The sequence below is a fragment of a genome, unplaced genomic scaffold, assembly GCF_019419815.1.
Source record: "Pyrus x bretschneideri cultivar Hongxiangsu unplaced genomic scaffold, Pyrus_bretschneideri_v1 Contig84, whole genome shotgun sequence".
Taxonomy (NCBI): Eukaryota; Viridiplantae; Streptophyta; class Magnoliopsida; order Rosales; family Rosaceae; genus Pyrus; species Pyrus x bretschneideri.
In genome coordinates, this window is record NW_025999825.1 from 629,350 (window position 1) to 642,296 (window position 12,947).

At 40.4% G+C, this 12,947-nt stretch overlaps 1 protein-coding gene across 1 annotated transcript in view; it reads right to left on the reverse strand.

The window, feature by feature from the left end:
- Positions 1-7,603: 7,603 nt before the first annotated feature.
- The window catches only part of LOC125473373, a gene marked incomplete at its 3' end in the record, with an annotated part of 70,772 nt that continues 65,428 nt past the window's right edge, over positions 7,604-12,947 (reverse strand). Inside the window, exon 5 of the mRNA XM_048576102.1 lies at positions 7,604-8,480. Within this exon, the coding sequence (XP_048432059.1) occupies positions 7,604-8,480 (877 nt within the window). The remainder of the gene's footprint in view (positions 8,481-12,947) is intronic.

The window sequence follows — 12,947 nt, forward strand, 5'->3', positions numbered from 1 at the left end:
GTTGGGCCGAATAGAAAAGATTGGAGTTTGCGTTTGGAGGATGCACTGTGGGCCTATCGAACGGCTTACAAAACGCCCATTGGTATGTCCCCGTTTCGGTTAGTCTATGGCAAGCCGTGCCATCTACCTGTGGAGCTTGAGCATAAGGCACATTGGGCGGTCAAGACCTTCAATATGGATGTGGATGCGGCTGGAAATCATAGGAAGCTACAATTGAGCGAGCTTGAAGAGATTAGGCATGAGTCGTATGAGAATGCCCGGATTTACAAGGAGAAGACTAAGGCCGTTCATGACAAGATGATTAGAGGCAAAACCTTCTCAATCGGGCAGAAAGTGTTGCTATTCAATTCCCGTCTTCGATTATTCCCCGGTAAGTTACGTTCTAAGTGGGTTGGTCCATTTGTTATCACTAATGTTTTTGTGCATGGTGCAGTCCAAATACAAAGTTTGAAAACTGGACAAGAATTCAAGGTGAATGGCCATAGGTTGAAACCCTACTACAAGAACTTTGTCGAGCATGTTGTGGAGGAGATCCCATTGAATGCCGTGGGCTCCAATGGGGAATGAGCAGAACGTCGTCCGGCTGGAAGACGTTAAAGCAAGCGCTTCGTGGGAGGCAACCCATGCAATCAACAAAGGAAGAACTTGGGAATCGCTCCACACTCAGATTTGCGTCCCTAAACCCTTTCCTTTGTTGTTTACTTTATGTTTTGTGTAATGTTTTTTTTTATTGTGTCTAAAACAGTGAGGACAATGTTTAGTTTAAGTGTGGGGGGGTAACATTCTGTTTTGAGATATTTGTGCATGAAATTCGTAGGGAATTACCACCTAACATGTCTAAACTTGTTTCCCACTGTTTTTAAGTGTTTTTAAGCTATTTTAGAGTGTTTTAGAGTTTGTTGACTTAAAAATCCGAAAATATCATAAAAATTTGAAAAATTGCTTTGAAAAACCCAAAAAGAGTTGTTTTTGTGTGTTTGTTTGTGTCGTAGTTCACCTTCCAACGCAATGATGAGGATTTGGTTTTTAATTGCGTGATGGTTAAAGAAAGTTACAAACATGGTTGGACGTTTGATATACTTTTTGGTTTATGCTTGGTTGTAGTTATAGTTTACGAATTCACATGTAATCACAAAAGAAAAAAAATTAGTTTTTGTAACATTCTTGAAGGAAGGAACTTAAACAAACGCTACATCCCTGTGAGACTTGAGCCTAAACGTTATTTGGAGAGTTATAATTTATGCATCATTGCTTTCTAAGTCGTTGCATGATCTCATTATTCTTTGCTTGGTTACTACTTAGAAGGCGTTTCATCACTTAGTTCCAAATGCTAGAACTCATGCCCATTTCATTCAAAGCATGTCATTGATTTGCATACCACATATTCAAGATGAAGTTGTGTAGTGACCACCATCAAAGCCAAACAGCCATGTGCCCTTCACTCATTTTGTGTTTAAGTTTCACCCCATTGAGCCGTGTTAGCCCATATTCTTCGTTAACCCGCATTATCCTCACCTAGCCTAGATTAGGACCATCCTTACCCTTGTTCTTGAAGCATAGTAAGCAATGAATTCCTTTTGATTAATGTGTTGCAGAAAATAAGTCTGGGGGAAGGATTATGGATGTGAGTTTTTGTGCCATAGGCACGGTTAGAAAAAAAAAAAAAAAAAAAAAGAAAGAAAGAAAAGAAAAGAAAAAAAAAATGAAAGAAAAAAAAAAAAAATTTGAAAAGTATTGGTTGTTGAAGTAAGGGCCCAAAACAATGAATTAGGCCCTAAGAGTTGTTTGTGTTTCCCCTATTTGTCTAAAAGTTGATTTTTGCATTCTAAGGGAATTCTAGGTCTTAATTTCATTACTTTACTTTGCTTAAAGAACTTTTGTTTATCCCTACCTTTCCTTGTGAACCAAAACCCCAAGCCCCGTTACAACCCTTGACTTCTATCTTGAGTGTTGTGCATTTCAATTGTGGAGTTTGAATTTGGTATGAGCATATGGTGTCACTGGTTCTCGCATCTAAGTAGTAGCATTCCATTCATGAGATCATATCTAAACACGTTTAATTACTCCAGAAATTGCGTTCTTTGTTATAACCTATGTGAGTACTAGTCTTTCATGTTTACATCAATCTTCTCACATATAACTAGTGTAGGGTGTGTAGTCAGAAAATCTGAGTGAAAATTGAGTGCATAACTAGTGAGGAATTGAGGGAACTCTCTAAGGCATGTTACTACATTCAAAATGCGTTTTAATTGATTAAATGCGAACTAGTGAATGGTGACTATGATTAAGTATGTGCTTGAGGGAAAGGAAGACTAAAAGCTATGTGAGTAATGATCTTTGACATGTCATGTTTCATTGGAAATCCCTGAGGCAAACGTTGGAAGGTTTAGGTTATGTTTTGTTTGTTTTGTCGCGTTTTGTTTACTTTAGTTGTTTTGTTTTGCTCGAGGACTAGCAAAGGTTAAGTGTGGGGGAATTTGATAGGAGCATATTCATGCGACTTAATTAGCTTGTTCTCGTGCATTTACGTTGTGTTTACTTAGTTGTTTTAGTGTTTAAGGCCATTTTTGTGTATTTTCAGATTATAAGGCCAAAGTGTGCAAGAAGATGCAAATTGGAGCTTTTTGGGGCAAAAGAGGAATGAATGAGTTGAAGACGTGAAGAAACGACGAATTCCTACTCCAACGATGAATTCTTACCAAAACGAGGAATCCTACTCAAACAAGGTTTCCTATTTTAGGAAAGTTAACCCTAAGTTTCCCGTTTTGGTAACCTTTCCTAATCTTAAACGTCCGTATTTTCTAGCCACTTTGAAGTCCTTGTAGGCACTTTAGGACACAAAACGAAGGCCCTAGCCCAAATTCTAGCCTAAGCCGTGCCTTTCCCTTTCTTTCCTTCCCTTGCCGTGCAAGGGGGGGTACTTTGGTCTCATTTCATGCATTAAACCCTAAACCCTAATCACCCTAATTTCCTTGCAGCCACTTTCCCTTCTATTTCTGAGACTTAAACCTATTTCCCTCTCAAATCAACCCTAGCCGCACCTTTTAGTGAATTCCCTTTTTAATGTCTGTTTTAATTTTAGAATTTTGTGAGCCTTTGATTTAATTTTAAATAAGCTAGGGTTAGTTTTCTGAAATCATACATTGTCCTAACCCTAGCCGCACCCTTCCACAATTTCCCTTGAATCCGTGGCCTTTGATTCATCAAAAATCCATCTCAGCCATTCACCCAAATAAACCCTAGTTATACAACCTTGCAGCCGCACCTCTCCTTCAAAATTCATTCAAGCCGTGCATTCCATAACCTTAATTTCATTCAGCCATCATTCATTTTGCTCCATAACCCGTGCATCACACATCTTCCATACATTCAAGCCGCAGCCACCCACCCATTCTCAACCCTTCAATCCGTGACCCCCATTGATTCACCTAATTTTCCATTCATCTTAATTCCAATCAGCCACCTTCACACCCTAATCCCCTCTAATCCGTGCACTACCCTAACCCTAACACAGAATTTCATACAACAACCAGCCACCATTCCCTCCATTCTCTCCCATTCTATTCCAAAGCTGCAGCCACCTTCTCAGATTCTTTCCATTCCAGCCGCCTTCTCCACCATAGCACCACCATAAAACCCTTCCTCCATCACTCCACCACCTGGCCGCACCACCAAACAGCCCTAAACCTATCTATAACCCAGAAATTCACCCAAAATCATCCTAAAACCAATCTGCCGCAAAAGGAGAAGAGGAAAGAGGAGCTTCGACGCGCACCAATTCACGTGGATTCGTTGGGCGTTCTAGGTGTAATCATTCCTTTGTGCTTTATGTTTAAATTCAATTGTAATTCTCTTTTTGTGACCATGAGAGGCTAAATCCCCCTAGTTAGCTTGGGGGTGATTCGAAACCATGTTTATGCTTGCAATATGAATTGATTACTTTTGGTTGGAATTTCATGAATGATTGATTCAATTCGTTTAACTGTGTGATTGATAACTTGTTTGTGTATGTTTATTGAGAGTGCACGCTTAATGTTCATGCATGAATTTGACGCTAGAATATAAGTGAGTTTCACCTAATAGTTATGAACTTATATTCACAAGTAGTGGAGGTTGCTTATAAACAATCGCGTTAAATGAATTCTTGGCACTAGTTTCATGCTCATCATAGTAACGAATGCCTCGTCAACACTTATAGTTTTCATGATGTTTAATGATCTTTGATTGTATCTTTATTGTGCTTTTCACGTAAAGGACTCTTGGAGAATGTTTTGAATTGCGTTGCGCTAACCCATCCAATTCATTAACTTAAGGAGAACTTGACGGTTAATTTAAGCGGACCTAATTAACCCGGAGTGTTGAGTTTCATAATTTATCGAAAGACCAACTGAAAATCAAAGTGTATGCAAGTGTGACATGTGTGGAGAGAAGAACCTTCTAGCTAGCATTCATCCATAATTTCATCCAATTCATATTTAGAATCTGCCTAATTTACAATCTGTGCATTTTAATTATTTTCGTCAAAAACTCAATCCCCCTTTACTTTAGTGTCCAATTTAGTTAGAAAGTGTCTTAGTTTGTGTTTTTAAGCATTTTGATTCATTCTATTACCCAATTTCGTCCAAAGTTGTCAAAGTGCTCAAAACTGCCCAGAAAGTGATTTTAAGGCAGTTTTGAGTGTTTTGGGGCTGTTTTGAGTCTTTTGATTTGTTTGAGTGTTTTTATTGTTAGTTTTGCATACTTTGAGTCTAGTTTAGTGTTTCAAACTTCATTTTACATTTTTGAGTCAGTATTCAAGTGATTTTGCAATCCCTCCTAATCCCCGGTTAAGAACGATCCCTACTTATTCATATACTACAATTGTCACAAGAGGGTTTTAATTTGTGTGCTTACTTAGTTAGCATCAGAATTCCCTTAGAATGCAGAAATCAACTTTTAAACAATAGTGGAGATTCAAACAACTCTTAGGGCCTAATTCATTGTTTTGGGCCCTTACTTCAACAACCAATACATTTCAATTCTTATTTTTTTTTTTTATTGTTTTATCAATCGTGCCTATGGCACATAAACTCACATCCAACATTCTTCCCCCACACTTATTTCCTGCAACACATTAATCCAAAGGAATTCATTGCTTACTATGCTTCAAGAACAAGGGTAAGGATGGTCCTAATCTAGGCTAGGTGAGGATAATGCGGGTTAACAAAGAATATGGGCTAGCACGGCTCAATGGGGTTAAACTTAAACACAAAATGAGTGAAGGGCGCACGGCTATTTGGCTTTTGTGGTGGTCACTACACAACTTCATCTTGAATATGTGTTATGCAAATCAATAACATGCTTTGAATGAAATGGGCATGAGTTCTAGCATGTGGAACTAAGTGATGAAACGCCTTCTAAGTAGTAACCAGGCAAAGAGTAATGAGATCATGCAACGACTTTAGAAAACAATAATGCACAGATTTTAACTCTCCAAATAACGTTTAGGCTCAAGTCTCACCGGGATGTAGCGTTTGTTTAAGTTCCTTCCTTCAAGCATGTTACAAAAACTGATTTTTATCATTTGTGATTACATGTGAATTCGTAAACTATAACTACAATCAAGCATAAACCAAAGAGTATATCCAACGTCCATCCATGTTTGTAACTTTCTTTAACCATCATGCAATTAAAAACCAAATCCTCATCATTGCGTTGGAAGGTGACCTACGACACAAACAAACACACAAAAACAACTCTTTTTGGGTTTTTCAAAACAATTTTTCAAATTTTTATGGTATTTTCGGATTTTTAAGTCAACACACACTAAAACACTCTAAAATAGCTTAAAAACAATTAAAAACAGCGAAGAACAAGTTTAAACATGTTAGGTGGTAATACCCTACGAATTTCATGCACACAGTCTCAAAACAGAATGTTACCCCCCCACACTTAAACTAAACATTGTCCTCAATGTTTTAGACACAATTAAAAACATTACACAAAACATAAAGTAAGCAACAAAGGGAAGGGTTTAGGGACGCAAATCTGAGTGTGGAGCGATTCCCAAGTTCTTCCTTTGTTGATTGCATGGGTTGCCTCCCAAGTAGCGCTTGCTTTAACGTCTTCCAGGCGGACGAGATTCAGCTCATTCCCCATTGGAGCCCACGGCATGCAATGGGATCTCCTCCACAACATGCTCGACAAAGTTCTCGTAGTAGGGTTTCAACCTATGGCCATTCACCTTGAATTCTTGTCCAGTTTTCAAACTTTGTATTTGGACTGCACCATGCACAAAAACATTAGTGATAACAAATGGACCAACCCACTTAGAACGTAACTTATCGGGGAATAATCGAAGACGGGAATTGAATAGCAACACTTTCTGCCCGATTGAGAAGGTTTTGCCTCTAATCATCTTGTCATGAACGGCCTTAGTCTTCTCCTTGTAAATCCAAGCATTCTCATACGCCTCATGCCTAATCTCTTCAAGCTCGCTCAATTGTAGCTTCCTATGATTTCCAGCCGCGTCCACATCCATATTGAAAGTCTTGACCGCCCAATGTGCCTTATGCTCAAGCTCTACGGGTAAATGGCACGGCTTGCCATAGACTAACCGAAACGGGGACATACCAATGGGCGTTTTGTAAGCCGTTCGATAAGCCCACAGTGCATCTTCCAAACGCAAGCTCCAATCTTTTCTATTTGGCCCAACGGTCTTTTCCAGAATTTGCTTGATTTCTCGATTTAACACTTCGGCTTGGCCACTGGTTTGAGGGTGATAAGGTGTGGAAACCTTATGCAACACGTTGTACTTCTTCAGCAACGCCGCAATGGTGCGGTTGCAAAAATGTGACCCACCATCGCTTATGAGCACTCGAGGCATCCCAAATCTCGAGAAAATGTTAGATTTTACAAAATCTGCAACAACTCTAGAATCGTTAGTTCGGGTGGCTTTAGCTTCCACCCACTTCGACACATAATCAACGGCAAGTAAAATGTACGTAAAACCAAAAGACATAGGGAACGGACCCATAAAATCAATACCCCATACATCAAAGATTTCAACAACAAGGATTGGGGTTTGCGGCATTTGGTCTCTTTGGCCTATACTTCTGGTCTTTTGACATCTATCACATGTTAAGCAAAAAGCCCTAGCATCTCTAAACAACGTAGGCCAATAAAAACCACTCTCAAGAACCTTAAACGCTGTGCGTTGTGTGCCAAAGTGTCCACCACATGCATATGTATGGCAAAAACTCAAAATGGAATTAAATTCAGATTCATGAACACAACGACGCACAACTTGATCCGGGCATATTTTCCACAAATAAGGGTCGTCCCAAACATAAAAACGTGCATCCTTTTTTAATTTATCACGTTGAGCCTTGCTTAAGGTGTTAGGAACTTGCTTAGACACCAGAAAATTAACCAAATCAGCATACCAAGGCTCACTTACCTGGATAGACATTAATTGCTCATCGGGAAAGGTTTCAGAAATTGGCGTTGCTTCCTCATGTATCATCCGACTTAGGTGGTCAGCCACCACATTCTCCACGCCCTTCTTGTCCCGAATCTCAATGTCAAACTCTTGTAAGAGCAAAAGCCATCGAATTAGTCTAGGCTTGGCCTCCTTTTTCGTGAGCAAATACTTGAGAGCTGCATGATCAATAAAAATAATAACTTTAGTCCCAAGTAAGTATGACCGAAACTTATCTAATGCAAATACCACAGCAAGTAATTCTTTTTCAGTGGTTGAGTAATTTAATTGAGCATCATTTAATGTTCTAGATGCATAATAAATAACATGAGGTTGTTTGTCCTTTCGCTGCCCCAAAACAGCACCAATCGCATAGTCCGAAGCTTCGCACATCAACTCGAATGGAAGGCTACAATCTGGAGGTGTAATAATGGGAGCCGAAGTAAGAGCCTCCTTGAGGTGCTTGAATGCCGTGGAGCATGCATCATCAAACTCAAACGCCACCTCTTTTTGCAGCAATCGGCATAGTGGCTGTGCAATCTTTGAGAAATCCTTTATGAACCGCCTATAAAAACCTGCATGACCAAGAAACGAACGAACCTCTCTAACCGAAGTTGGAGAGGGTAAGTGACGAACAAGGTCTACCTTAGATTTATCTACTTCAATGCCTTTTTCAGAAATAATATGTCCTAGAACAATACCTTGTTTAACCATGAAGTGACATTTTTCCCAATTAAGCACAAGATTTGTTTCAACACAACGGTTCAAAATCAAACTAAGATTACTCAAACAACCATCAAATGAATTACCAAAAACACTGAAATCATCCATAAAAACCTCAATAATTTTCTCAACATAATCTGAAAATATGCTCATCATGCATCTTTGAAATGTAGTAGGTGCATTACATAAACCAAATGGCATGCGACGATAAGCAAATGTACCAAAGGGGCATGTAAAAGTAGTCTTTTCTTGATCATCCGGTGCAATAACAATTTGATTATACCCAGAGTATCCATCAAGAAAACAATAAAATGAATGACCCGCTAACCTTTCCAACATTTGATCTAGGAACGGCAATGGGAAGTTGATAGGAGCATATTCATGCGACTTAATTAGCTTGTTCTCATGCATTTATGTTGTGTTTACTTAGTTGTTTTAGTGTTTAAGGCCACTTTTGTGTATTTTCAGATTATAAGGCCAAAGTGTGCAAGAAGATGCAAATTGGAGTCTTTTGGAGCGAAAGAGGAATGAATGAGTTGAAGACTTGAAGAAACGACGAATTCCTACTCCAACGATGAATTCTTACCAAAACGAGGAATCCTACTCAAACAAGGTTTCCTATTTTAGGAAAGTTAACCCTAAGTTTCCTGTTTTGGTAACCTTTCCTAATCTTAAACGTCCATATTTTCTAGCCACTTTGAAGTCCTTGTAGGCACTTTAGGACACAAAATGAAGGCCCTAGCCCAAATTCTAGCCCTAAGCCGTGGGCCTTAGCCCAATTCCCTATCCTTGCCGTGCAAGGGGGGGCATTTAGGCCCAAATCCATGTTTCTAAACCCTAGCCCTCTAACCTTGCAGCCACCTTGCCCTTTCATTTCACCCTAGCCGTCACTTATCATTCTCCCATTCAGATTCTCATCCTAATTCTCTCCTAAACTAAACCTAGCCGCACCCTAGTGGTTCCAATTATTCAGCCACACAATTTCAGCCGCAAATCCCATCTAAAAAACCATTCACCCTAATTCATTCTTCCATCCGCAAGCTTCCCATTGATTTTCACACTAATAACCCAAGAATCCATCTCAGCCGTACCTTGTTCTTAACCCTAGAGCCTACACCATTCATTCATATTCTCATCAGCCACCTTAACACCCCAATTTCATTCATATTTTTCATCAGCCACCATTCTCTCCCATTACTCCCCAATCCGTGCATCATAGACCCCATTCCTCCTTAAGCCGTGACCCCCATTCATTCACCCTAATTCTCTCCCATTCATACATTAATCAGCCACCATAACCCTAAAATTCTCTCCAAAACCGTAGCCACCATCACAGAATCTCGCCCATTCAACCCAAAAACCCGTGCATCTCTCCCTCCATTCCAGCCACTTCCAAGCTTTGCCGCAGCCTCTCCACCACTCTCCACCACCTTACACACCTCCCTACATCTTCCACCACCATTGCCGCACCACAAAACCTCCCTAAATCCATTCCCAAACCAGAAACACATCCAAAAACCACCCACAACCAATCTGCCGCAGCAAGGAGAAGAGGAAAGAGGAGCTTCGACGCACACCAATTCACGTGGATTCGTTGGGCGTTCTAGGTGTAATCAATCCTTTGTGCTTTATGTTTAAATTCATTTGTAATTCTCTTTTTGTGAACATGAGAGGCTAAATCCCCCTAGTTAGCTAGGGGGTGATTCGAAACCATGTTTATGCTTGCAATATGAATTGATTACTTTTGGTTGGAATTCCATGAATATTGGATTCAATTCGTTTAACTGTTTGATTGATAACTTGTTTGTGTATGTTTATTGAGAGTGCACGCTTAATGTCCATGCATGAATTTGACGCTAGAATATAAGTGAGTTTCACCTAATAGTTATGAACTTATATTCACAAGTAGTGGAGGTTGCTTATAAACAATCGCGTTAAATGAATTCTTGGCACTAGTTTCATGCTCATCATAGTAACGAATGCCTCGTCAACACTTATAGTTTTCATGATGCTTAATGATCTTTGATTGTATCTTTATTGTGCTTTTCACGTAAAGGACTTTTGGAGAATGGTTTGAATTGCGTTGCGCTAACCCATCCAATTCATTAACTTAAGGAGAACTTGACGGTTAATTTAAGCGGACCTAATTAACCCGGAGTGTTGAGTTTCATAATTCATCGAAAGACCAACTGAAAATCAAAGTGTATGCAAGTGTGACATGTGTGGAGAAGAACCTTCTAGCTAGCATTCATCCATATTTTCATCACATTCATATTTAGAATCTGCCCTAATTTACAATCTGTGCATTTTAATTAATTTCGTCAAAAACTCAATCCCCCTTTACTTTAGTGTCCAATTTAGTTAGAAAGTATCTTAGTTTGTGTTTTTAAGCATTTTGATTCATTCTATCACCCAATTTCGTCCAAAGTTACCAAAGTGCTCAAAACTGCCCAGAAAGTGATTTTAAGGCAGTTTTGAGTGTTTTGGGGCTGTTTTGAGTCTTTTGATTTGTTTTAGTGTTTTATTGTTTAGTTTTGCATTCTTTGAGTCTAGTTTAGTGTGTTAAACTTTATTTTACGTTTTTGAGTCAGTTTCCAAGTGATTTTGCAATCCCTCCTAATCCCCGGTTAAGAACGATCCCTACTTATTCATATACTACAATTGTGACAAGAGGGTTTTAATTTGTGTGCTTACTTAGTTCGCATCAAATTTTTGGTGCCGTTGCCGGGGATTAGACTTTGCTAATCCCTTGGATTGTTTACTTTCTGTTTATTTAGTTATTTTGTTAAAGAATCTGACCTTGTTTTGTTTTTCTTGTTTTAGGTACTAGTGCATGACTCGGAGTTCTCAATCGATTCGTGAAGATATTTTGGACTTTGACAGCGATTTTGAGAGAACTTTGAGACGAAGGAAGAAGCATCACGAATCAAATCCGCCAAGCCCGGAACCTGAGATTGAAGAACAAGTCCTAGAAGAGGAGGAGGAACCCACGGCAGGGATATTTGAAGAACCACAAGTTATGGCCGTAGACAACCGGACACTTAAGGAACTTTCCGCTTCGGGATTGGCTAATGCAGCACCCTTGTGCATCCAATATCCCCCACCTGCTGAAGGGAAGACCGAGGAGTTCGAGTTGAAGTCAAGCTTGCTCCACCATATTCCGAAGTACCATGGGTTGTCCATGGAGGATCCGAACAAGCATCTAAAGGAATTTGAGGTGGTGTGCTCAAGCATGACTCCCGTCAACGTTGACGGAAGTATATTGAAGATGAAGGCTTTTCCATTTTCTTTGATGGACAAAGCCAAGGATTGGTTGTACGATTTAGCTCCCGGAACCGTCACATCGTGGGAGAGCATGAAGAGGGCCTTTCTGGAGAAGTTTTTCCCAACTTCTCGAATCATCCTTTTACGAAAAAGGATAAGTGGAATCCAGCAAGAAGATGGTGAGTCTTTTCCTACGTACTATGAACGTTTTAAATCTCTTGTTGCTTCTTGTCCACAGCATCAGATGAAGGAGGAGTTGCTTTTGCAATACTTCTACGAGGGGCTCCTACCAATTGAACGACAAATGCTCGACGCATCGGCGGGTGGAGCACTGGTGGACAAGACGCCCATGGCGGCCAAGGTCTTGATCGCGAACCGAGCGTTGAACGCTCAACAATATGAAGGAGTGGGACAAAGAGGACCCCCACGGCAGCAGGTTCATGAGGTAAGTTCCGCACCTGATATTCATTCACAGTTAGATAATCTTACCTCCATTGTGTCTCAGATGGCCGAAGGCATGAGGATGCAAGGACCGATTGTATGCGGGGTGTGTTCGATCCAAGGACATGCTTCTGAGAAGTGCCCACAGCTCATAGAAAATGGTGGATGGGAAAGCGCCAACGCCATTGGATTTCAGGGCCAGAACCAACCAAGGAACGACCCGTACTCGAACACTTACAATCCGGGTTGGAGAGACCACCCAAACTTCAAATGGAGAGAGCCCCAACAACCACCACAACAAGGGGGCTTTAGGCAACAACCTCCGGGCTTCTTCACCAAGCCATTCGCACCCACACAAGCATCTCCACAATCTGCCCAAACAAATTCAGGTAACACCTTAGATAATGATACACTTCTGAAGTTACTAACGAATTTGTCTCAGGGGCAAGAAAATCAAGCCAAAGCGATGCAGAATCAAGAAAAGAGGGTGGATCAATTGGAAAAACAAATTGGCCAAATTGCGAAGTTTGTAGGGCAATTTCGAGACCAAGGCAAGCTCCCTAGCTCAACCATTCCAAATCCAAAGGGAGGCTTTGAAACCGCCAACGCAATTACCTTGAGAAGTGGCAAGGAAGTTGGAACCACCCCACAACCACCAAAATCAAGCGAAGAAGAGGATGAAAAGCTGAAAAATGAAGAGGAGGATGCAAGCAAGCCCACGGCAAGGGTACAAACACCCTTGCCGCAACTATCTAGGGACATTAATGCACCCAACTCATCCCACTCGGCCACCAAAGGTAAGTTGGGGTCAAGATTGATTAATTCTAACTTTGTTCCACCCAATGTTCCTTTTCCTAGCAGATTTTTGCAAACAAAGAAGGAGGAGGATGAAAAAGACATCTTGGAGACGTTTAGGAAGGTGCATGTCAATATTCCGCTCCTTGATGCAATAAAACAAATTCCGAAGTATGCGAAGTTTTTGAAGAAGATTTGTACAACAAGGAAACGGATTCGGGAAAAAGAGGTGGTTCATGTAAGTGAGAATGTCTCTGCCATCTTG